This window comes from Galeopterus variegatus, unplaced genomic scaffold (genome assembly GCF_000696425.1).
Source record: "Galeopterus variegatus unplaced genomic scaffold, G_variegatus-3.0.2 Scaffold6060, whole genome shotgun sequence".
NCBI classification, from domain to species: Eukaryota; Metazoa; Chordata; class Mammalia; order Dermoptera; family Cynocephalidae; genus Galeopterus; species Galeopterus variegatus.
The window spans coordinates 86097-112659 of record NW_007732171.1 but is presented as its reverse complement, the minus strand read 5'-3'; the positions used below and the strand labels follow the sequence as shown (position 1 = coordinate 112659).

Below are 26563 nucleotides of genomic sequence, written 5' to 3'. Positions count from 1 at the left end.
TGCTGCAAGGTTGGACTAGATGATGACCTGCCATCCTGTCAGTTTAACAATCTTGAGCCGCACCCTAGGAACCAGCTGATTCAAACATGTTTATTGAGCCAATCACTAGGGCACAAACGAGGCTGGGATAATGTTCCAAAAATACATGAAAACTATGAGCTCTTCCCATTAAATGCAGGGAGGCAGTGCTCCTCTTCAATGGTGAGGTGAGGTGAAGCTCCCCCACGGCAAACACAGCAGGAAATAGGCAGAGGGACAAAGCCAGGGTGTATTAGGCACAGGGGTCTCCTGGCTTCTGTACCCCAGTACCATCAGAGAGAAAGGTTACGTCAGAAGGGCAAAGCCCACCTCTCCTTCCCCTCAGAGAGGCCAAGGCTGGGGCATGGAAGCAATGATTCATTTTGCTCTTTTCTCCTGTTTCCCTTTTCCAAGTGGTTACATCCATGAGGTGGGGGGAGTGGAGACAGGGAGGGGCCCAGAGTTGCGTCAGAAATCCTGTAATGAGAAAGATGAAGGTGTACACAGAGACAACGCAACAACCAAATAGCAAACATGACTGAACGGTCCTTCAAATGATGATTCTGACTTCCCCTCCTCCCCTGGGCTACTCCCAAAGCTCCAGAGACAGCTGACAGGGCCGCCCATGGGCAGTGGCCTTTCTATTTAATGGATACATTGGTTACCTGCTAGCATCTCCCATGGACAAAACTCACCTTGATGTTCAGCTCTGTAGAATCTAAGAGGTCCAGCCCATGCTCACTGGGGGAAGAGTGGCTACTTGGTTGCTAGAGGGAATGGGGTCAAAAATCAGAGAGGCCTTTCCCCACTACTATAACATCGCAAACAAAAATACAGTTCCTTTTCTGGTCTCATAAGAAAAAGTGCGAAAGGCCTTGGTAGGTCCCTGTGGCACAGCCCAGGAGGGAAGCTATCAAAGGCAGGGTGAGCACAAGGAGCAGGCCGAGACTGCCGGAAGTCCTAAGAGAGGTGCCTCCTCTCTTTGCCTGCTGATGGAGCCCCTTAATGTGTTCAGTTCTGGTACCAGAGAATGAGTTTTTTCCCCCCAAGATTTTAGGAAAGAACATGTTAATAGAGGCCTTACTCTCTAGTCTCTGGTTTGAAGGTGACATTGTTTGGTTTTTCCTTCTGAACACAATACCTCTACTTCCCTGTTCTAGTCTATTCCATTCTTTCTCTCTCCCCAAAGAACCAAGGGAGCAGAAGAGCAAAAGACACAAAGCCTATTATGGACTAAATGTTTGTGCCTCCTCCACCCCCCCCAATCCATGTTGAAATCCTAACACCCAATGTGATGGTATTTGGAGGCAGGGCCTTTGGGAGGTGATTAGGTCATGAGGGTGGAGCCCTCATGAATGGGATTAGTGCCCTTAGAAGAAGAGGCCAGAGAGCTCTCACGTGAGGACACAACCAACATCGGCAGTCTGCAACTGGGAAGAGGATCCTCACCAGAACCCCCCACCATGCTTACCCTGATCTCAGACTTCCAGCCTCTAAAACTGTGAGAAATAAATATCTGTTTTATATAAGCCACCAGTCTATACTATCCCATTATAGCAGCCTGAGCTAAGACATGGCCCTTCTAAGTCTATAAAGTGCTTTTACTTTGCATTTTATATAAAAGCTCCATTTTAAAGACGAAATGGAAGTTGAGAAGAGATAAAAAGTTAACGATGTGGAACTGAAGATTCCCACTCAGGTCACCTCACTCAAAATTCTATGCTTTTCCTGCTATACTGGCAGCATTTCCTCTGGGGAAGAAATGCAAAGAAGGCAGGCTAGGGTAGAAAAAGGGATGGAGTGGAGAAACAGGGTTGGGGGCAGCCGTCAAAAGAGAGGAGGGAAGGCAGGTGGGTATGGGTATGTGTTGGGAGGAAATGGAATGAACGGGCTGCAAGGTTGGACTAGATGATGACCTGCCATCCTGCCACCTTCTGAGGACTGAAAGATGCCCTAGAACTTCTTCCAGTTGGTTCAGAGGCAATAATACTTATTTGGGGATTGGGAGGGGGAGTGCTATTCCAATACCAAAATTTTTGGTATTTTAAATTTCTTTATTTCTTCAATAAAAATAAAGTCTAAGCAAAGTCTAAATCAACTTACAACCTTTCCTACTTTATGATTCTTTCAGTTTTCAGAGACAAGGGCATCACTAGGACGGAGAGAGGAGGTCACCCAAGTTTCTCACACAGTAGCCTCTAGTTCTAGAGGGAGAGGGGGAGGTAGAGTCCACTCACCTCGTTTGTATCTTGCCATTCTTCACCTGATTCATCCTGAATTTTTAACTCTTCCTCGTCCTCTTCCATAAGGCTGAGTCTGTTTGTAGAGGCAAAGAGTAGTGGTTTTCAAACTGTTCTTTAAGGACCCCTGAGAGTTTCTCAGTGGTACCTGCGGGAGCAGGGGAGGGCAGCAAGTAAGGCAGGAAGTAGGGTTCTGGGTTCCCACCCCTGCTTCAAGCACAGCAGCTCTGTTTCTATTGGTTTTACATACTAGGGTTCCACATTGTACTGGCAGAAAGGGTTTTGTGGATAAAACAAGTCCAAAAAGCACTGGCAGAGAAGCACTAGATAAGGTGAGAATCCCTCCACAATGGATGACAGATCTGAAGTGAGGACAGAAGATGATGAGAAAAGCTCACCGGGTCAGCCGGTTGCCCAGGTCAGGACCTGAAGGGTTGCGTGGAGTACAGAAATGCTGTGGACCCGAGAACCTTGACCTCTGGGTGTCGGAGAGGAGCTGGCTATTGGGAATGAAGTGGATCAGTGACAGAATAAAGGTAAAGGGTAAAAAGAGAAGGTAAGGTGGCCAGTATTAAAGGGGAGAAAAGCTCAGAGTGTTGGGAGAAAGAGACATTTTAAAGCTAAAAAAAGAGAAAAGGATTAGAGAAGAACCTGAGACTGAGGGAGTGCTGCAGCAGGGAACAACAGAACCAAAACAGCAAGATGGAGATGGCCAGACACCAATCTGGGAAACCAGACACCCAGACTCGCTCTTTGGCCCTCACCCTTGGGGAAACTCTGATTCTGAGCCTTTGTCTTCTTCCATCTCTTCCAACCCCCCAAGGGGTTTCCTACTCTTCACAGCTGTGGAGGTGAGTGTGGGTGTGGGTGGGATGCTGTTCAGCTGCAGGCTTTCTTCCCGGGATGAGGAGATGTCCTCTTTGTTACGTTTGGAGTGGACTGCAAAGAAGCAGATGCATATATTAACTATAGACCAGTGACCTGCCACAGACATTTTTACTTTTTCAAGACCTTCCCAGGATTTGGTAAGGGAAAGCTAAGCAAGAAGAGAATGGAAAATCTGTATTACCTCATTCTGTTACGCCTCAAAAATGAGCATAGCCCTATGTACTAAAAAGTAAGGCCTACAGAATTGTATCTATGCCTTATCCAAGAAAAATTTACTACACAGCTTAGAAAACAAGATAGAAAGAAATATAAATGTACACTTCATGAGTAAACAGTAAAATATAAACATGACTGTGAGAGGATTGAATTTTCTGAAATTGAGAGGTCAAGTTAATCAATGAAGACACCTGAGATCCTATCCATTTAAGATTTCTGTGGTCAGAAAAAACTTGAAATGGCAATAGAATTTTGGGACCAGAGGCTAGTGTGAATGCATGACAGCTAGGGAGAAACAGAAAAATTAGAGAGAGGATTTTCTAAAAGCCAGAAAAGAATGAGATGATTGCAATGCCAGTATAGTCCTGATATGAGGAATAAGTGGAGGACCTTTCTCCTGCAGAGTCTGAAGAAGGTATAGGAGAAGAAAGGATCCAAGATTCTTACCTGAGATTCTCTTTACCTGAGAAAACCCAGGTAATGCTATATTAAAATGTCAGTCAAATTGATGTTAATATTTGACAACTGTAAATATTCATACCCCCATTACCTTCCCTCCCCACAGCCACATTTGTACACAAATAATAACCCAGAAGTGAGCTGCTATTGGTTTAAGTGGAGGGCTACAGAAAACAGGGAAGAGCCACACCCATGAGCTTGTATTGCTAGAGGAAGACTTAGGCCCCCATGTGAATCCTCCTAATCTCCCAAACCTTAAATACCTCCTATACTCTGCCAACTCCCAAACTGATCTCAAGCCTTGAGCTCTCCCCTCAACTCCAGCTTCCTCTCCCCAACTGTCTGTTCAACATTTCCACCTGTAACCACATGACTAATACCAAAGCCCTGATCTTCCCCACAACCTTCTTCACTCACAGCCTTTCCCATCTCAGATATCAACTCCATCAACTGTCAGGTCAAGTCTTTGGAGTTATCCTCAAGTCCTCTGTCTTACATACCATTTCCATTTTGTCAGGAAACCCTATTAGAAATCCCCCAGAAATGTATCCAGAATCTGGCCACTTGTCTGCACCTCCACCACTCCTCTGGTCTATGCACTCTCATCTCTGGGCTGGAAACCTACAACGGCCTACTCACTGGTCTCATTGCTTCCATCCTTGCCCCTCTACTGACAGTTTTCAACACAGCAGCCAGAAAGATCATGTAAAAACATAGGCAGATTCTGTTGCTCCTCTGCTTAAAATCCTCCAGTGGTTTCCTGTTGCACTCAGAGGAAGAGCCAGACTCTTTACTTGGCCTTATATGCATTGGGCTCCTGCCGCCTCTTTGGTTTCATATCCTACATACTCTGTATTCCAGTCATAATAGTCTTCTCTGCTGTTCCTTGTACATACCAGGAACATCCTTCCTCATGGCATTTGGACTGGCTGCTCCCTAATGGTATGCTATTCTGATATACACTAGGTGCCCTCCCTCACCTCTGTTAAAATAAAATTAAAAAAAATTAATTGGGAGGCCATTAGGCTGAGATGGCTCCAGCACCCTGGATCCAATGTAAACAAACCAAAACCCAATTCAGAGTGAATGTGCACAGCCTTGGAAAACAAAACTTAAGCTTAACCAATCAGAAACCAATAACTACCCTCTAACTAGAGACTTTACCAATAGAAATCTTTCAACTAAGCTCTAAGTAGGAACTTTATACTTTAACCAATCAAGTATCTTCTTTGTCTTGTTTCTGCAAACACCTTATGAAAGTTTTCTCCTTATGCTTTCTCGGTGGAGCCCTGAATTGCTTGTGGTCTGGTGCTGCCTGAATGTGCCTAAGTTTACCTTTTAACACTTCCTTTAGGTTTTCTGCCCAACATTCACCTTCTTGACAAGACTTTCTCCCAATGATCCCTCTTTATAAGACTGCAGTCCCCACCCCACTATTTTCTCTCGCCCTCCTCCGTTTTTTTTTTTTTTACCATAGCATTTATCACGACCTGACACTCTCTAAAGAAAGAAATTTTTGTCTCTTTTGTTCACTGATGTATTCCCAGCACACAGTGCTCAGTATCTGTTGAATGAACAACAGAACCTGTCTTTTCAGTTTTATTTCATCTTTATAAACCCTATTTTAGCAAACCAACCTATACATCTATGCTTTGGCTAACACATACCTTTCTGTTTTGCTTGTGCTATTCTGCTAGCTCATGATGCTCATTCTTCTTCTGTTCAGTCTACATAAATCTCCAGCTTAAATTCCATCTTCTTGATAAAGCCTTCATAGGTCAACTAAACTTAAAGTGATACCTTCTTTCCCTGAATTCTATAGTATCCACTTATATAAACCCTCAGGCACTTATCACTGAATTATGAAAAGTCACCAATAAGATTTTCTATAAATGTATTTTCCCTCTTTCCTATTAGATGGTAAGCTGCTTGAGGATTCTTCATGGCCTCTAAAACACTGAATAAAGTATCTTGCATGTAGTAGTTCCTTACTAAATATTCATTACTTAATTGACTAAAGCAGTTTCTTGGTGATATAAGATACAATTTTAGGTGGTATACAAAGACATTAAAAAGAAATTACACCTGGGCCGGCCCAGTGGCGCACTCGGTAGACAAAAAGGGGGAAAAAAAAAAAAAAGAAATTACACCATACCTGACACCATATACAAAAATTAACTCAAAATGAATCAGACCTAAATGTAAGAGCTAAAACTATAAACCTCTTAGAAGAAAACATAGGAGTATATCTTTGTGACCTTGGATTAGGCAATAGTTTCTTAAGTTCTGATACCAAAAGCACAAGCAACAAAAGAAAAAACAGATAAGCTGGGTTTCTTCAAAATTAAGAACTTTTGTGTTTCAAAGGATATCATCAACAACATGAAAAGACAACCCACAGAATAGGAGAAAATTTTTGTATATCATATATCTGATAAGGATCTTGTACCTAAAATATATTAAGAACTCTTACAACTCAACGGCAAAAAGACAAAAAACCGCATTTAAAAATGAGCAAAGTATTTGAATAGATATTTCTCTAAAGCAGATAAACCAATAAGCTCATGAAAAGATACTCAATATCACTGTCCTTAGAGAAATGCAAATTTAAACCATAACAGTACTTCACTTCACTGTCACTAAGGGATGAATAAAATAAAAAGACAGACAATAACAAGTATTAGTGAGGAAGAGAAGAAACTGGAGCCCCCATACACTGCTGATGGGATTGTAAAATGGCGTAGACACTTTGGAAAAGTTTGGTAGTTCCTCAAAAAGTTAAACAGAGTTATCATATGATGCAACAATTCTACTCCTAGGTCTATTTCAAGAGAACTGAAAACATATGTCTACCTAAAAACTTATACACTACATATGTAGCAGCATTTTATGCATTATCAGTCAAAAATGGAAACAACCCAAATGTCAATCAACTGGTGAATGGGTAAATGAAATGTGGCATACCCATACAATGGAATATTACTTGGCCATAAAAATGTATGAGGCACTAGTATATGCTAAAGCGTGGATGAACCTTGAAAACATTATGCTAAGTGGAAGAAGTCAGACACAAGGCCATATATTCTATGATTCCATTTACAGGAAATGTTGCTAATAGGCAAATCCAGAGATAGGAAACAGATGATCATAGTGTCTAGGGCTGGAAGGACAGGAGAATGAGGAAAGACTGCTAATGGGTACATGGTTTCTTTTGGAATGAACATTTTCATGTTCTATAATTAGATAGCGGTGATGGCTGCATAACTCTGTTAATATACTTTAAAAGGTGAATATTATAGTATGTGAAGTATATATCTCAATAGAGCTGTTTGGTACATATAAAAGTCACATTTTAATATGTACACTAGAAAACACATACTAGCACATCAAACTGATTTCTGGGATATTATCATTTAATAAAGAATGTGCAAAAAAGCAAAGAAAAAATCTTAGGTGAATTATGACAGGTGGTGATATGAAGGCAAACAATTGTGAAGGTTGTATAAAAATCTTATATTCCATTATTTTCCAAATTTTAGAGATGTCAAGGAAGTGCACCCTATATGTATAGAATTCTTAGTTCAATTTTTAATTTTATCATTAGTTTCTATTTGCTTTTTCATAGAGGTTTACTATTTTTAGTTGGCTACATAAACCTTGAAGAAAATGAATACCCTTAATGATAGTACATGCTTAATGAAGTATTTCTTCTTGATAAGATAAAAGTTTAAATGAGGCCAAAGACATCTGCTGCTTATCTCAGTAGTGGCAATAAAAGGAGCAGTGCTGAGCACCCTGCTAGCCATATACACAGCATTGTACCTTGAATGCGCCTCCTTTTGGAGTGGGGGTGGCCCTGAGGTCTGGCTTCTGCTGTGTTCTCTACAGGGCCAAGGGAGTGGCAGTAGGTGGTGACTGGACCCCAGGAATGGCCAGGTGCCTGGGAGACATGCTGCAGACATTTTTCCAGGTAGGACAGTCTAAGGAAGGGGTGGGATAAAGAGGCTGAAGCAGCCACCGGGCCCTCACCAGACCCTTCTTCCCTAATCCACATCTATCTACCCGCCCACTAACTTACAGAAGCTGCTTGTCCTGATGGAAGAGTCGGGGGGAAAACTCTGAAAGGAGCTCCAGGAATGCCAGATTTGGGGGCTGACCAGAGGAGCCAGCTGTGGGAAGCTCAGACAAGGAGAACTTGATGCCTTCCCTTGGTTGGGCAGAATTATTTTAGGAAGATAGTCCTTTCCCACCTCCCTCCCAGGTCTGAGACATCCTGTCTAAGTGTACCCTCCCCTTATCCCCACCTTGTCTCCAAAAGCATACCCACCACCAACCTGATTGCTACTTATTGACATGCTTACCCTCCCTCCAAGAAACCACTCTTAGTCTCCCTGCACATAGTCTCCAACCAATACTTCCTTACTTGTGTAGCATGACCACAAGGTCACGGTTCTGCAGCTGCTGGGGTCCAAAGCTCAATGCAAACCTCCGGGCAAGGTCCCTCATCTCAATGAAGGCTGGAAGCTCATTCAGGCCCTGGGGCCCCTGTTCCTGCAGCAGTTCTGTGTACAACTGTGTTGAGGAGATATGGTACATTTGGGAAAGAGAGCAACAAGGTAGAAATAGACAAGCATGGAATTCCCTTTTCTGCTGAGAAATTCCAAAGGGCTTGGGAAGCCATCTCCCACTTTCACTCTTTCTTTCCTCCCAGGACACTGCCTTGATCCCTGGCTCCTGCAGCAGAGAGAGCCTTCACCCCTGCTTGGTGGCAATAAATAAAAATGTCTGTAGTAACTGAAGGAGGCAGCAAAAGAACAGACTAAAGAATAGTTATAAATTCCCTATGACTTCATTGTTGGTACTCCCATGTCCTGACAGTTGATTTCTATGGGGTTGGAGTGGAAACTTCCCAGTCAGTTAAAAAAAAAAAAAAAACTTTCTAAAGGTATATTACATATGAAAGAACTTGTCATGTAAAGTAAGAGTCAAAATAAGAAATTTTCTGCTCGCAAGGATCTAACATTCTAAGTGGCTAAGGGTGAACAGAGTTGGGTACTACAGGGAGGGCATGTCATAGGTTAGAGGCCCTCTAGGCAGAAGGGAGTACCTGTTTGAGGCTCAGCAGCAGGATTTGGGAACAATGACTTCGGTCAATCTGCCTTGCTCTAGTTAATGTTTCCTTGATAATGTCACCATAGTCTCTGTAGAACTGAGCGAGAGGAAATGGAGAAGGTAATGTGTGACAACAGGAAAAGACTTTATTTCTTCCTTGACATCCCTCATCATGTGTCCTTCCCAAAGTACCTTAGGTAGGAAACATGAATCTAAGCATAAAATAATTCATACTAGAACTCATCTCTAACCAGTAAGTAGCAAAGCCCAAAAGAAATCAGAGTTTAGGTAAATAAATAAGGTAAGAAACTGCCCCAAGCGCAATTCTCAGAGAAGAGTAGTAAGTCTGCCAGTGTCCACTCTCACCCAGCATTGAAGCCTGCACTATTTGTCTCTCCCTCACTAGAACAGAAGAACCACGAAACATGAACTTTTGTCTGTTTTGTTCCCTGCTGTGTCCTTAGTGCTGGGAATAGTGCTTGGCACATACTAGGTGATCAATAAACAGAAATAAACACCACAGTGAGTTGAGGAAACTGAGGTATGTATCTAGGTATGTTGTGAGGATTGATCCCTGTTCCATTCTTTTTTCCCTTCTTACATTCCCCATTCCACTGACTGGGTTTGGAGAAAAAGATCTCTGGACAGGAAGAATAAGCTGTTTCCCCTCCAGTTTCTTAATAGCTTTTTCTCCATAATTATTCACTACTAAGTCTCTCTGATCTCTTTATTCTAAACTTCTACCGCCTTTCCCTCCTATTCCTTTAAGCCTGATACCATCAGATCCCCCCACCTTTCTGTCTGTAGTGCTACAGTGTTTGAAGTCATGGCTGTGCTCAACTTGGTCCCCTCTCCTCTATTTCTGTAGGGCCACATTGTACCTTGTTGTAGTGTTTGAAAACATCTGAGGCTGCATCCATCTCCAGCACCCCATAAAGCAACAGCTTACAGAATCCAGCCAGGAGGCGGCGCCGCTGGTGCAGCTGCTCTATCTGTAAATGATCCTCCTGGGAATGACCTGGCTCACATCAAATGCAGAACAGAATCATGGACTTAGGCCTCCTTTCCTACCCTATATATACTGAGCCAGGCCCAAACCCCAACCCTTTCTGAGCCCCAGTTATAGAGTTTTTGTACCACTGCCCAGGTCTCTAGGCTGAATGAAGACATGGTCCATGAGGAAGCTGGCTAGTTCAGACTGGAGAGTTGCTTCAGGAAAAAAGACAAGGGGCCTAAGGAAATCGCGACCCCCTACAATCATCTGAGGGCTGAAGATGAGAAGCAGATCACTTAATAAAACAAAAGCCTGTTGGGTGGAAAAAAAATGGATGCTTAAAAGGAACTGAATATTCCCCAAGACAGAAATAATGCAACTAATTTCTCCTTGGAACAGGGTCTCTTCAGACCACAGGGAACACTTGCCTCCTTGCTCCCACTTGAGTAAAAGCTCACCTGCTCCTGGATCGCAGGATCTACATCTGAGAGACAGCTCTGGCAGAGTTCGCAGAAGGCCACCATTCTGCCCTTCAAACTCAACAGCTGCTTCTGTAGAGACAGCAGCTTGAAGCGGAGGAATGAAGACACAGGCTCCTCCATGCCTGTTTCCCCTACTCAGACTGATACTCACCTGGGAAGTACCTGATCCAGAAATGTGGGTTAATGTCCACAGAATGGAAAAATAGACAATAGTCAAGGCTGGCAGGATCACCTGTAACAACGAAATGTTAGAAAAATGAGATTTGGGTCAGCAGAGCAAGGGGAAGGTATTGAGAGGGAGAGGCAGAGAGGCAGACATGCAGACACATGCAGACACACACACAGCAGTGAAGAAGAGAAAATGATATCAGGGGAGACCCAATTCCTTTACTGGTGGAAAAGAACTGACATTCCAGGCAATCTTCAGAGGCTTCTATACTATGCAGAAATGCCACCTCTCCTTAATTTATTCAAAGTTTCGTAGAACCCCTCAATATTATTCTTTTTTTGTTTTGTTTGGCGGCTGGCCAGTAAGGGGATCAGAACCCTTGACCAATTATTCTTGAGTCCCAAGAAACCTGAGAAGATGGCTGTTTTCAGGCAATGGAAGAACAGTCCACCTTCCAGGAGAGGAATGGGAAGAGCCACCTCCATCTGACCCTACTCCCTGTGTCCACTCCACACCCTGGGACTGACTTGACCTGGGAGAGGTGGCCACCTAAGACACAGGCCCGTAAGAACTCCTCTGCCTCCACATCTCCAGTCTGTCTACCTACCTGATGAGGAACTTCTCCTGTGTCCACAGCCTTCTGGAGAAGTCGGGAGCATGGCTCATAGAGCTCCCAGCGAGTCAAGTCATGAGCGCTTTGTGGGGATAGAAGGAAACATTACACCTGAACAGAGGGGGATCAATTCCACAGATACCAGTAGAAACAGGAGAGGAAGCAGGAGGGGAGCTGCTCACTTGTAGAAGGCAGACAGGCGCTTCAAAGTGGATGCCAGGTTATATACCTCATCCTCATCTAGGAAGGACGACTGAGAAAGAAAGAAAGCTCACAAGAGGATTTTCCCAAGAACTGACTGGTCCCTGTTCCCTGTTCTGTGGCTTTCTCTCACCCTCATTTGGGGTGTCCCATCATGTGGCCCCAGCTCCCACCTGTAGCAGCTCTTCAAGTTCTTGCTGGAAGCGGTCGGTCAGCAGATCCACTAGTTGGCTGCGGGCAAAGTCCACCCGGCTGAAGAAAGTGAACTTGGGATTACAGAGCAGATAGAGGGCGTGAGCTCCAGCCTCAAGCACTGCCGGCTCTGCATGCTTCACCACCACCTCCTGGAGTTGCTGCAAGAGCAGCTCCAGATGCTGAGAGAAAAAAAGATGGGAAAAGAATGCTGGAGGGCAGAGGGTAGGAAGGGCAACCCTTCTAGAGAGGAGTAGAGCTGGGGGAGATGAGAAATAGGGTTGAAAACATTAAACTTCAAGGATAAGATGCCTAAGAAAGGAAAGGCTTATTGATTTTTCTGCAACCCAGGTTCTTGAAAAGAACCAGATACTGGTAGTAGAACTCAGCACTAGCAGGGGAGCAGTAAGGTATAGGAAACACATCTTCCTGCTTCCTCACCTTCTCCAAGCGTCTAGTGCAATAGATGTTGAGTTCAAAATAGTTGAGAAGCTGGAGCAGGGGAGCAACCTTCTCTGCATCAGCTGAGAACTGTGATGATTGAGAGGGAGACCTCCTTATTAGCTAATTTATCGCTAATTCTTCCTGCCATCTCTCATCAGAGGCCATTTCCTCTTACCCACTCCCACCCTTATACTGAACAGTAGGTCAGCTCTACCTTGGCCAAGAGTTGGGGCAGCAGGGGGATGAGGTGCTCAGTCAGCTTCACTTTGTCATCAGCTTGGATCTTACGTTCTTTAGGGGTTAAGCCCTGGAATTAGAGTCATTTGGGGGTGGGGGAAAGTATGGAGAAATACTGGGTCCAGAGGGTGTGTATGCATCCCTCCTCCCCATGATCTCTTCTGCCCAGGAAGGAAAAGAGAATTCAGCAGTTCCCTCCAGATTCCTTTTTTTCCAGAAATGGAATTCTTTGAGGGGCAGAAGGAGCACCCTAACCCAGGACTTGAAGAATGGACAGTACCTGTTCCAATTTAATACTACTATCCTACCCAACCTGCCCCTCATGTCATACCTTCCTCCCAGTGACCCGCCCCACTGGCGGGTGGCCCTCTGAAGCTTGCCGGGCACTGGACACAAGGATTTCTATCAGTGTGTTCTCCTGCACGTCGTCCAGGTCTATCAGGTTGCCAGGAATATCAAAAAAGAGAATCACAGATTGGCCACCTTCCATCTCCAAGTCCCCCCGCCATGTCACCTCTGCTGCCTTTTACAAGTCAGGCTAGAAATTTCTCCTGATTTTACACTAGGAGACAACAGGTCCCTGGTTCCCTGGCTACCATGTGGCACGCACTCTGGTCCTTCTCCAACAGCAAGCTCGTTAGACTCTCCCAGTCCTTCAGCTGAGACCCTGCACAGTCCCACAGGCTGTCAACTAAGTAAGCAGCATGGTCATGGAGCTGTGGAAGAAGGTGCATGGTAAGTCGCCAATGCCACATTAAAACACTCTAGGAAGTGGTTATTGATTAAACAGTGCTCTCCTTCCTACTGTGCCCACCCCCATCCTTCTCTACTTGTAGGTCTTATGCACAATAGCCAAATATCTGCTTTCCACATGTCACCTCACTCTCCACAAAGAAGGACAGCAGAAGGCGGAAAAAAGTCCTCTGGGCATGTGGACTTCGGCGTTGCTCTCTTCCACCCACTGTTCTTGTCTCACACTCAGGGTAGAATAGCCTGGTGGAATAGACACAAGGAAAGGGCACAGCATGGGAAGAAATAAAGAATGCAATAGTTACTACAGATGGAAGAAATGACCCAAGGAGATGATAAAGGAAAGAGAGCTGCAGAGCCCAGGAAAGCTCCAAAGAGCTGACAGAAGAAAGGTGACACCAAGAGACTTTAGTAGGTATGGGGAGTCTTTAGGCAGAGCAGTAGCAGCTGAGGGGGAGAAAACGACAAAGGATGGTGTTAAAGAAATGCAGGAAAGGAGCTCCACTCACTTCCAGTACAGAAACTCTCCTGCGGCAGAGGCTAGGGCTCGATTAGAGGCATACACAACAGGGTAGATGCTCTCACAGTCTTCGTCTGTCAGCACCCCTTCCATGTTCCTGCCAAGAGAAAAGGAGAAAGAGTGTGGGGATATAGATATTGTCTTCTACAACACCAAGGATACAAACAAAGAGGCAAAAACAACAAAGACATAAGTTAGAGAGAACTTTTAAATGAAGAGTGGAAGACAGTTTGGAGAGTTAGAGAAGATGGGAACATTTGCCCCTTGAGCTCCTGCAACTCATGATTGACCTCTGTCTTTCAACCTGCACATAAGAGTCAACCTACAACAGGTAGGTAGAGGGATAGGACTCAGAGTTCCTGCCCAATGCTGGAAAGGTAGAAGTCTGAGATGCTTGCCTCCCCACTTTCCAGGACTCACTTGAGGATAAGTATTAGCAACCTGATGGCCTCCACAGCCACATCGTACTCTCTGTCCATGACCATGGAAACCATCCGTTCCTGCAGGAGGGAGAACATCGCTCAATATCTTATCGCATCCATTCCAAAACATCACGTTCTCTTAGAATTTGAGAGATTCCTAAAGAGAGGGCCTGGAAGCAGATGCTGGGATAGCTGAAGATGTTTAAGAGCAACAGAAGTGGAAAGATACAAGGTGGGGAAATGGGAACCACAACAAAAATCTGAGCAAAGCAGCACCGTCCAGTTCTACCTTGAAGCGGCTGGTGAAGAGCTCCAAACGTGCAGTTAGGTCCCGGTTGCTGTATAGCCCTTTCAGAGCCTTCAGGCACTTGAGACGGACTTCCCGGTGCTGTTGGGGAGGGAAAACCAGAAGAATGAAAATAGGACGAATTACTCCACTACTCACCCCCACTGATCCTCCATACTTCCCTTTTAGATTACTCATTTTGGGCCTGGTTGTCCTCTATACTGAGGACTCTGAGATGTCAGAAACAATGAACTGCTGTCTTCTTACTTAAAAAAACAAAGCATGACAGGAGAATTTAGCAATCATGATGAAAAGGATCCTTTGGCTATCTCCCTAGCACTTATATTACCAATCCATCAATAACTTTCCTGCTTTTTCATAGGAAAGTCTTTCTCCTTCCACCTCAGGTTTTGAGGCATTCTATCTTATGGATGTGTCTTTCCTTCTTCTACTTTATCCTACCCTCATCAGTACTGGGGGAGTTCCAAAGTTCAGTGCCTTGATGGGTTGACCATTGCTCACTAGGTGAAAATACCTAAGTGGCAGAAAAAGGAAAAGCTGAAGTGTCCTAGGGCAGGGAAGAGGATGAGGGGAACAGGGAAAAGGAGACTGACTAGACTCCCACCTTATCATGCAGGGTCCAGCCAATATATTTTAAATAGCTGTCAGTGAGGAAAGAGATACTGTAGCTTTGCATCCAACACCCAATTTCCTCTATGCAGATAGCACGGATCTCAGGAAGAACATCCCTAGACACACAGAGATAAATCAACTTATTGCTTTCTCTCCAAACTCACTTTCCATCCTACAAGATAGCTCCCTCTCATAGAAGAATTTATTTTCATCACAAAACACCACATACCATGCCTTTCATTTCCTCCTCCCAATGTAAAAATATATAAAAAAGTAAACATCTTCTTTCTGTAACCAGCCCATAAAACAGCTGAACTAACCCTGTTGTAATCTTATCCTCCACACCCCTTTTCAAAGCTGATTTTGAAATCAGCTGAAAGGTTCTGCAAAGGCAGAAGCTGACACTTAGGAAAGAGTGAGAAACAACTATAGATACCCTTTCTTAACTTAATTCTACCAGTCCTTTAAATAGTTTAAAATCCCCCTGCCCTTAGCAGAGTAAAACAGCAGGCCGGGCTAGGAAAAGGCTTGCTGAGCCACATACATCCCTCAGAAGGCTCTGCCTTTTTGTTTCCTGCCCTTGTCCTCTCAAGTATCCAACCCCAAAAATATGGGGGTGGGGGGGGGTCTTGGGCAAAGTTGGAGAATATTCAGCAATGCCTTGTCCTCTTATTTTCTCTCCCAGAGAAGCTTACAGGATCTTTTGTAGTTGGGGAGAAACTAAATCTTACTAACTTAAACATTTATTGTTAGAGTTTTCACTCCAGCTGCATTAGTTCCGGGACTAACCAAATAACTCAGGGTTAGAAGGGCTTTGTCATTTCTACAGACTCCATAACCAAGGACCAGTTGCTTCAATGAGAGAAGCCCATTAACTCACCTGTACCGATGTACAAAGACACCCCTGAAGAGGGCATTCATCATCCCCTCAATCTCCTCTTGATGCTCTTGGAGCTGAAGAACAGGGAGGAACCGGTCAATCTCTTTCATGCCCAACAGCATAAGGCCACAAAGATATAGAAATGTACAACTTCCACCCACTTCCTATTTATTACAGGACACAGTGTGAATCCCCAGTATCCTATGTTCCCTTCTAAACCTTCTAATTCTGGAAGAAGCTGTACAGTCAACTAATAACTCAGAGATTTGTTTGTGTTTGGTAAAAACTATCACCACTGTGTGTGGTTATTCTGGCTATTCAGAAGCCCGAGCTGGTAATTATATATGTTTTTGACTTAAAAATACCTAGGAAAACTAATTAATAAATGCAGTTTGATAGGAGAAGTGGAACAAGTGAAAAAGAGAAGAAGGAGAATTAGATCAGTGGTTTCTCAATTGAGGGCAATTTTGTCCCCCAATGGACATTTAGCAATGTCTGAAGATATTTTTGGTTATCACAACTTGTGGAGGGGAAAGGGAAAGGTACTATGTGGTAGGGCTAGTAGATACAAGGGTACTTCAAAAAGTTTGTGAAAAAATAGAATTGAGAGATAATAATTGGGCCAGCCTGTGGCTCACTTGGGAGAGTGTGGTGCTGACAACACCAAGTCAAGGGTTAAGATTCCCTTACTGGCCATATTTAAAAAAAAAAAAAAAGAATTGAGAGATAATAATTGGGCCAGCCTGTGGCTCACTTGGGAGAGTGGGGTGCTGACAACACCAAGTCAAGGGTTAAGATTCCCTTACTGGTCATCTTTAAAAAAAAAAAAAAGAATTGAGAGATAATATAAATCTTTCCACAAACTTTTTGAAGTATCCTCATAGAAGCCAGAAATGCTGCTAAACATCCTACAATGCCAGGACAGTCCCCCAATGTCAACAGTGCCATTGTCGAGAAACCCCGGAATAGATGAACAATAGATACCAAGGAAGTAGAATTAAAAGGAGAAAGGGAACATTCTCTATGACAACTAACCCGACCTCTTCAATAAATCAATATATTAGGAAAAAATGGGGGGAGGCAGACATTCTATTTAAAGAATAGAAAAGAAACACAACAACCAAATGCAATGCACAGTCCTTAATTAAGTCCTAGTTGGAATTAACCAGATATAGAAGGTATGTGGGGGACAAATGGGGAAGTTTAAATATGAATTAGAATTAGAAAATATTAGGGAGTCATTGTTATTTTGGGGGGATGTGGAGATGGTACTGGGATTATGTAGGAACATGTTATTTTTTTAGAGGACATTCTTAAATCTTTAGGGTTGAAGTAGCAATATATACATAATTTACTGTAGAACAGCAAAAGGAAAAAAGATAAAGAAAATATGGTGAAATATGAGTTGTTAAATCTAGATAATATGTATATGATGTTCATTATACCAGTGTCTCTACTTTTCTGAATGTTTGAAATATTCACATTCAAAGGAAAGAATAGAAGGAAGAAAAGGGAGGGAAGGAGGAAAGGTGGATCATCAGTAACCAAATTTTTCAGTAATTTGGAAAAGGGAGATTGAGAAAAGGCTACTGGCTATAGGAATTAGGAAGTCACTGGTTTGGAGAGAATAGTTTCAAAGAAAAATGGGCATAGAAGCTAGGTAGCAAAAAGGATTTAGTCAGTTGGACACTAAGGAAGTAAGGAAAAAAAAGAAATAGAGTAGATCACAGAAGAGCAAAGTGAAAGAAAGATTCAAGGGCCTATACATATTTATAAGCGGGGAGAAAAAACAGTGGTGAGGGAGAGATTAAAGATAAAAAGGGTGAATGATAATTAAAGCAAGAGCCCAAAAAAGTTAAAAAAAAAAAAAAAAGAATTCATACTAGTGCATGTAATTTAAGATCCAGTATAGACCTATTATATACATAAGCTTTTATGATCATCCTGACAGTAAAAAATAGCCAAAGAGAATGAGGAAAGTAGAAAGTTCCCTTCTTTAATGCTTTAACACAGAAGAGATCTTTTGACGGCTAGGGAAACAGCCAATTGGTACAGTTAGATACAGTGAGTCCTGCCAGGCTCATGGTGAGGGAATGTCAGATACTAACTAAGAGAGGGAGAAAACATCAGTGTTAGTCTCGTGATAGACACAGCTATTTGAAGGTTTAATCAGTATGAAAGATTTTGCCAGGGCTATGTCCTCCGGTGAACTTCTTTAAGTTTAAAAGGAAATAAAGCAAATACCTACAGTGTGCCAGGCTAGGCAATTTACTCATCATCTAATTTATTATTCACAAAAAGGTGAACTTATCCCCTTTTTAAAGAAAAGGAAACTGAAGCTTAGAGAGATTACATAGGGTCATGGAGCTAGTAGTTAACTGGAACAGAATTTAAAACCAGGAGTGACTAGAAGGCCTGTGCTCTTTCCTCTCCCTGAAATCTTGGCCTCCTTTGTCAGTGGTTAGCGTACTCCTGTCGTGACTTACACACTGTACAAATAACAGAAAGTCAAAATTTAACTCCTTGCCCAACATACAGGTACAGCACTTAAAACACTTCTGATAATGAATGTAAACAAATGGAAACTGAACAAAAGTGGAAACACAGAAAACTCTAAGTTCACTCTAAATTAGACAATTTATTGAGCTCACATGCAGAAACAAGATGAGCACATAATGACCACTGACAGGATGGGTCTGTTAAACTATTGCCAGACTCCACTAGTTATGATATAAAAGGTTGCCTGGGGCTTTGATAAGGTGGTCTGCAGTAGCAGTGGATGGAAGCAGGGAGAGACGAGGGAAGAGGCAGGGAACGTTCCTCACCTCTTTGCGTTTCTCCAAAAGGCTTTCCAGACGCTCAGGTGCTCTCTGCCTTGGCCCCTTGTTTCGTTCAGCCTCATACTGACGATGATTATTGTCTTTGTGCATACTCAGCTGGAGGGCAACTCTTACCAAGGAGGTCATCAGCTTCATGGCTTCGAGTCACAAAAACAAGATAAGGAAATTATAACTTAAGTCAGAGGAGGGAGGACAGGTTCAAAACAGAAGGAAAAAAGGCAGTGAAATAAAAACATAGAGCAAAGTGACCTAAGATTTTAAGACTGCCTGAACTGGGATGGGAATTTCTCCCCAACTCTTTTGGCCTTCTTTTAACCCTTAGCACATTCCCAGTGATGAGGTATAAGAAAGATATTAAGGCTGGAAATTGTTACTGTGATCCGCCCCTTTCCAAAATTCCACTAGTGAGAAACTGGATTGAGGTCTGGGATAAAAGCAGCATGGCCTTGAAGTAAAGAGCTAAGATGTAGGTGGGAAAGAAGATCCAGAACTGGAGAACAGAGGAAAGGCCTACCAACCCCCAGGAGAATAGCCACAGAGTAAAAACGAGTGCTCACCAGCTAGGGTGCTAGTGTGACGGAAGGCACGAACTTGGGAGTCTGAGAGGCCAGTGAGCAGGGAGATGAGGTTGTCCATAGGGAAACCATCATAGAGGAGGCTGTACTGGCACTGACAGACCAATGTTCTCACAAACTCACAGAAGCTTCCCTGGAACTTCTTCCAGGATGCACCTGGAGCTGTCAGGGGATAGTTCCCTGAGTCCTACAGAAGGGTTTATGAAAAGAATGGGAAAGTTATTACCAGGTCCATGAAGCCATAGGGACTTAGATGTCAAAACCCGACAGTATAGTAAAAATGTATCTCTGTTATAACCTCATTTCCTGTTATTCTCTCCAACTCTGGAGGCATATTCACATAATATCTATAGGTACCTCTACCCCCAAGAGATTGAACTCATCCTTCTAAAAGATACCCTATTTCTCAGAATCAGAAAGAAGGGAGTAATGGCCCTTGTGTTTCGAAATAAGAAGGGCAAGAAAATCCTGGTTGTCTTCTTCCACCTCATTAAACTGTTCTGTTAGGTGCTGAATGATCTCTGAGTTGGACATCTTCTTGAACATCTCGGGGGTCACAGTGCCTGAAGAACAGAGATGAGGTACTTACAAGGAAAATAACAGGACATGGAGATCATTTACACTAAAGATGAGCTAGGAGACCTAATGAAAAGAGCTTAGAGGGGTACTCAGAAGATCTGAATCTCAGTCATAAGTCTGCCACTATCCAACTGTGTATCTGCTATAAGGCAACCTCTCTAGAACACCCAAACGAATCAAGCAGTGGAAAACAATGGTTTAAAAACACCCCAAATAAACAGAAAAACAAAGAAAGCAATAAAACTAGGCCAATGCTAGATTCTTATAAAACAACCTGACTGAGACTATTTGCCCCAATTAATTAAGCCATGGCATCTGGAGATTTGGGGGCTTCACAGCTTCAGAAGAGAAATACATGTGAAATGGCTGAGAAACAGGAGCAAAAAAATTAGAGATTATTTCATATAGGAAGACTAAAGGGTGTGTGATGACCCATTTTCAAATTTGTGAATATCAGTATCATCACATAATTGTAATTATTTTTCCCCAAAGGGTCTTGCCTCCAAACCAACATAGTTCCCAACTGGATCACTTCCCTTATTTACCAATCAAAACCACAGTTAAATAAGTAAGACTTTTTCTGTTTCACCTTATTTAGGAAAAGTCTAATCCTACTCATCTAAATGGGGAAAAGTATCATAACATTGGAGCAAAAGATTAGAAAGGGGTAGGAGTTTCCTCACCTTTACATCCACAAGATCGGATGAAAAAGTTAACGAGCTCCAGGAATCCTGCATCTTGGTCTTGCTTGTAGCTATCCAGCCATTCATCCACCAAAGACTAGGGGGAAAAATGTGGACGACTTATATTTCTGGCAATGTGACAGAATAAAAATCCTATATGATCTCCCAATTGAAGCATCTAAACTTCTGATTAAAATATTAAAAACAGGCCGCCCCGTGGCTCACTCGGTAGAGTGCGGTGCTGATAACACCAAGGCCACGGGTTCGGATCCCATATAGGGATGGCCGGTTTGCTCACTGGCTGAGCATGGTGCTGACAACACCAAGCCAAGGGTTGAGATCCCCTTACCGGTCATCTTTTTAAAAAAAAAAAGAAAAAAAAAAAAAGATAAAATATTAAAAACATCTTTTTTTTTTTTCCTTTTTGTCTTTTTTACTGACCGGTAACGGGATCACAACCCTCAGTGTCGCGCCTGTACTGGGGACCGGCAACGGGATCGCAACCCTCGTGTTGCGCCTGCACCGCACTCAGCCAGTGAGCGGGAACCGGTCTCCACATGAGATCCGAACCCTCAGCGGGAGGGCCTCCGCGCTCCCAAGCGGCGCACTCTGCAGTGCGCCACCGGGCGGCCCTTAAAAACATCTTTTAAAATGTAGTGCTGAACTAGAATGAAAGGGAGAATTCCATAAAGGCCAAAAATGAGGTGAAGGTAGCAACCCTGGGAGATAAGTAAGCTAACTTTTGCCCTGAGGGCTTCATTAAACCCTGAGGACCCTGACTTTGTGTCCAAATGGCTGCATGAAGTGCAGAGCATAGGAGGTAGAGCTTAAAGTCTTTCCAAGAAGAGCAGTCCAAGAGGAGATTCCTACACAAAGCTGGGTCCTGCAAAGAGTCACATCCTTGTGAACACAAGAATAAAAAATAAACCTACGGGGCATACGAGGAAAAGCAAGAAAACTAGCTTGTTATGATCTTAGTGTGAGGCGGAGGGAAAAAAAAAAAAAAAGAATTCTCCCTTGAGAGTTCATAGCCAGACCTCAGGTCTGGATTTGTAGTCCAGATTCACACCACCTATATCATCAGAATAATCTCAATCAAAGAATTTAATTAAAAGTGATTTTGAAGTGTCCCTTGGCAACTGACAGAAGCAAATGCAGGTTCCTCTCTTAAAAACCCACCTCAACCCAGGCCCCAAAGAATTCCAACACATAGAGCTCCAGGGAAAATGAGTAGCTCACAGCAAAACCTAGTAAAACATATTTAAAGAAACAAGGCACTTAAAGTAAGAAATAGAAAAAAAACAGGGCTGGCTGGTTAGCTCACTTGGTTAGAGCATGGTGCTGGTAATACCAGGCCAAAGGTTTGGATCACCATACCAGCCAGCCACCAAAAAAAAAGAAAAAGAAAGAAAAAACAAACAACAGAATTATATGCTCAAAGACTTTGAAGTTATCACATATTATAAAATGATTATGTTTAACATGATTAAAGAAATAAAAGAGGAGCCTGAAATTAGAAACAAATAATCAAATTTGAAAATGGGCCAAACAAAATTTGCATAAGTGAAAAATATGATAAATAAAATTTCAAACTTCAATGGATGGATTTAAAGCAGAATGGATAAAACAGAACAGAAGATGAGTGAACTGGAAGTCAGTGAAATTACCCAAAATGCAGGCCAGAGAGACTAACGGGTGGAAATAGTAAAGAGATATTAAGAGACATGGAGAACTAAAACAGAGTGAGAAGTTTTAATGATGTCTAACTGAATTCCAGAAAATAATAATATGAACAAGAGGCAATATTCTTTCAGAAGGAGAGAAGAAATCTAGGGTAATTAGATGGGGGAGGAGGGAGGGACAAGGGGATGGGGAGAGACTGAGCAAGGGCATAAAGAATAATGATGATTTGTAACAGTATATATGCTAGTGATATTGTTTTGATCAACATATCTCAATGTTGAACCTCCAAAATACGTATAATCAATTTTGATTCAATAAAAATTTTTTTAAAAAAAGGAATTTTCTATACTTGTTGAAGGAAGCCAATCCTCAGAGCCAGAAAGCTAACAGAACTCACACATAACAAAAGAACACCTATAAACATCCTATAAAACTTCAAAACACAAAAGCAAAAAAAGTCTTGAAAACAGTCAAATCAAAAAGATAACCTACAAAGGATTTGCATTTAACACTTCCAAACACAACATTTATAAATGAGATCTTCACAAATACATTAGACTCTAGCCATATAAGGTTATTAAAATTAAATAAAAAATTTAAAATCCAGTTTCTCAGCCACACTAGCCACATTTCAAGTGCTCAACAGTCATGTGGCTAGTGGATACTGCACTAGACAATGTTGCTATTGATACAGGACCCTGTAGAGTTCCCACTCAGAAGGCCCTCGCCAGATGTACACTCTGGACTATGGACTTCCCAGACACCAAACCTGTAAGAAATAAATTTCTTTATAAACTACCCAGTTTCAGGAATCTTGTTATAAGAAATGGAAACGGACTAATATAGACCCCAAACATACTTAGAAAGATTGAAAGTAAGAGAAAAAGATACTAGGCAAATACCAAAAAATAAAGCTAGTGTAGATATAGTAATATCAAATGAAACATTTTTGGGGAAGTATATGTAACAATAAAAGCTTTGCCAGGAAAATATACCAATTCTAAACCTATATGCAAATAACAAAGTCTCAAAATATTTAAGGCAAATACGGGCATGAATAAAAAAGAAGTGAAAAAGTCAACTTCACAGATTTTAGCATACCTTTCTCTGTAACATGTATCACACAGACCAAAATTAAAAAAACAGTAAAAACATCAAACTAGTATAATATTTAACACTTTCAGTCCCACCCAAGAGAACACTGTCCCCAACAACTGGACAACACACATGCTCTTCAAGCACCTGTACAATCAGTTTTGGAAATTGATCAAATACTACATCATAAAGCTAAGTCTCTATAAATTTCAAAGACCACATTCTCTGACTACAATGTAATAAAGTTAGAAATCAAATAACAAAAACATAAGTAGCAAAACTCCATGTTCGAAATTTTAAAATACTTTTCTAAATATTATAAAAATCTACAGCACATATCAATATGGATGAATCTCAAACAATGCTAACTGAAATAAGTCACAGAAAACTAAAGAATGATTCATTTACATAAACTAAGGAACACATTCATCAGTGGTAACATAATGAAATACAAGAGAATAATTAACACAAAATTCACTTCAGTGGTGGGTGGTAAGGGGACTGTGGTATAGGGGTGGAGAGAAGAATACAAGGGGCCTCTACAGCACCATTTGTTTCTTGAGCTGGGGACTAGAGATCTGGGTGATCATTTTATTATTTTTACTTTTTTAAACTACATGTAAACTTTATATAGTTTTAGATAACATATTTGCAATAGAATTATAGAAAAAGAAATGTGGAGGGGGGAAAAATTGTCAAGGTAGAGCTAAGATGTGACAAGGGTGAACAAGCTGCCACCCATACTCAAGCTTCCTTCTTAGGTCTGAAAATGCCTCTCTCTGCTTCCGCCATCAGTTAATAAAAGCAGAATTGCTCCTATTCTGTGATATCTTTAGGAAAACATCATTTGCTCTCATCAAAGGTCTCCCTTACATCACTCCGAGGACTTGCTCTGTGATCATATTTTTCTTGACGTAGGTATAGGTATGTTCACTAAAATGTCTACATCAGATGAAGTTTGTAGGCACTTGTCCTTAACTTCCCTCTCTACAAAGGGTGAGATGATATCAAGGAATAGAGGTAAGACACTGCTTTACCTGCATGTCACTTTTGGCGGCTTTCACAGCATCAAAGAGATCATTGGCTGATGACTCTGATTCTTTCTGGCCATTACCATGTACCATTCGGGACCCCTTCTTTGGCTGTTTTGCCACCTAATAAGTATAAAAAGATCAGGAATATGGGGAAAAAAATGAAAGTGACATTAACACTTGGTCTCATTATCACATTGTTGGCTTAAGCTGCCAACTCTCAAGCAGAGTTTGAGTTACTCAGACCTGAAATAACTGATTTTTATATTGTTGTTAACTTTATTATTTCTAACTTTTTCTCCTTTCAAAAGGTCCTTGAACCACATTCCTGTACCTCAATATCCTAATGCCCTCTTATTTTTTCTTCAAAATTTGTCTTCTTCCTATGTCTGTCCTGTAACACTCTTTGAGTCTCGTCCCTTTGTTAACCAGATCACCCGAGCCTCTTCTAGCTTTTCTTTTGCTGCTTCCCAGACCAGACTCAAAAACAAAACAAAATTGATTGACTCACTGGGGTTGTTTTGAGTGGTCGTTTTGCTGCTCTCTTCTTCACACTGCGTCTCAGGCTATCTTCAAAGTCACTGCTTTCATCAGCTGACAAAGAGTCACTAACCCTATGAGGCAGTATGGTTCTCCTTAAATACAACCACCTCCCATTCCCTTTATATAAAGGGTTAATGAATATAATTTCCCTTTGTCTTTAACTGTACTCTATGTCCATGAGAAAAATGTATTCAGTAAGAAAAGATGAGTTATTGTTATTAGGAAGTAGAGACAAATTCTTAAGGGAAAATTTTCACTTGAAAGTAATGGAGATGAAGAATGAGGAACTAAGGTGGGTGAAAGACAGCCCTTTCCTGGTAGTCTCTATTAATAAGAGAATTGAATAATATTCACTTAAGCAGGCAGAGGAACCAGCTCTGTGTGGAGAAAAGTCAGCACGGCTTAGGAAGTCATATACCATCATACATAAACAGTAGATAAATATGCACTTGGAATTATATTTCACCCCTTGAAACATAACCACATGTCTTATTCATTAGAACGAAGTTTATTATTTTTGCTGTCTACCTGTAGGGCTGCCGAAAAACAGCCAGCAGAGCTGGAGGGGTCACTGTTCTGAACCAGTATAGCATTTCTGATGTTTTCATGGAGTCCCACGCATATTACCATAAATGCAGGAAAACGATAAGGGGGAAAGCTGCTGAGGACGGAGGCCGCACAATGCAACAACTTTTCATCCACTCGTCACTCACCCCTCTGAAGCCTGGTCAGAGTCCCTGTCATCCCTGTCATCCCAAGGCAGATTGGTGGAGGAACTAGAAGAGGCAGACAAGGCCCTCTGTGCACTTCCCACAGCTCTTCGCAGAGGGGAGGACACGCTGCCCGGGGAGGACGAGCTGTGGAGCTGGGAGGAGGAGGATTGCAGGGTAGGCATGGCGATCCAGCTGGGGGGAAAGAGAGGAAAGTGCTCCCACCTCACCACTTCTCTATCCCCAGCCCTGACCAGTTCCTTTCTTGCCAAGGGAACTGCTCTGGGAAGCGTAAATTAGGTGGCGCAAGGGAATTTAGTTCACACGTTAAAAAAATACTAAAGAAGAAAAAGTGCACTCCAGACTTCCATTTCTAGGTTAGTACTTGATTCTATATGGAATAGGAAACGCTTAACGACTTGGGGGTGCAGGCGCCATTAAAACAGGGCCAGAAACGCTGAAGGAGTAAAGGAAGGCCCGCGTTTTCTATTTTCGCAGGTCATATCTGTGACTGAACGTGGGCTGAGCTTCTTTGGGCTAAGGAGCCTTCCAACCGCTTAAGAAAGTGGACTCAGTCTTTCCGGGACTGGGAATGAGATTCTCGGCTGCCACTGAGGCGTGGAGGGGGAACGCCTCCAGTCTCCGGGCCGGGAGGGTAGGGGGAGGGCATATTCTTGGGCCAAAGAGGAGCCTCACTGTCCGAACCCACAAGAGCGACTTCTGGCTGAGTAGGCCGAAGGAAAGGTCACCGCCTCAGCTCCCTCAGATGTCTGTCATCATTCCACCTCCGGCACGGGAGCCCTCCGCTTCTCTTCCGGTGGCGGAAGAGTCCAGAAAAACGCGGGAAGGTACGAGATACGGTTTGCGCAAGCGCAAGCCCAACGGCTCGCCCAGGGCCGGTAATTATCGCGAGGCTTGGGAGTGTGTAAGCCCGTGCTTACCACGTTCCTGTCATGCTGCTCAGGCAGCCTCGTGCGGCCGCCAGCTCGCGGGCGTGCTGACCTATCATGTGGGCTCAGGCGCGGTGCGGGAGGGGAAGGGGGCTGCCCCACCCCGCTCCCGCCCCCG

General features: G+C 42.8%; 1 protein-coding gene across 1 annotated transcript; it reads right to left on the bottom strand.

Annotated features, from left to right (window-relative positions):
• Positions 1 to 71: 71 nt before the first annotated feature.
• Positions 72 to 25755, bottom strand: STAG3 (stromal antigen 3). Its single transcript, XM_008590384.1, has 33 exons — positions 25499 to 25755; positions 24754 to 24856; positions 24249 to 24365; positions 20434 to 20530; positions 19658 to 19734; positions 19154 to 19358; positions 18582 to 18733; positions 15757 to 15830; positions 14869 to 14992; positions 14247 to 14345; positions 13956 to 14035; positions 13525 to 13632; positions 13144 to 13258; positions 12876 to 12981; positions 12597 to 12700; positions 12243 to 12335; positions 12026 to 12115; positions 11566 to 11766; positions 11374 to 11444; positions 11186 to 11273; positions 10561 to 10641; positions 10386 to 10478; positions 10071 to 10239; positions 9815 to 9951; positions 8929 to 9030; positions 8245 to 8393; positions 7900 to 8028; positions 7644 to 7801; positions 3023 to 3197; positions 2657 to 2758; positions 2256 to 2334; positions 714 to 785; positions 72 to 495 (listed from the first exon to the last, which is right to left on the bottom strand). Exons 1-33 carry the CDS (start codon positions 25678 to 25680, stop codon positions 487 to 489), a joined length of 3741 nt encoding a protein of 1246 aa, XP_008588606.1. The 5' UTR covers positions 25681 to 25755; the 3' UTR covers positions 72 to 486.
• Between the last annotated feature and the right edge of the window lie 808 nt (positions 25756 to 26563).

Bases quoted from the DNA above. Each gene is read 5' to 3' on its own strand.
- STAG3 (XM_008590384.1), bottom strand. From the start codon at position 25,680: ATGCCTACCCTGCAATCCTCCTCCTCCCAGCTCCACAGCTCGTCCTCC. The intron at 14,993-15,756 runs GTGAGTTAATGG...CTGTGTGTCTAG, and splicing joins GTCTTTGTACATCGGTACAG to GGATGTTCTTCCTGAGATCC. The intron at 786-2,255 runs GTGAGTGGACTC...CATTCCCTCTAG, and splicing joins AATGGCAAGATACAAACGAG to CAACCAAGTAGCCACTCTTC.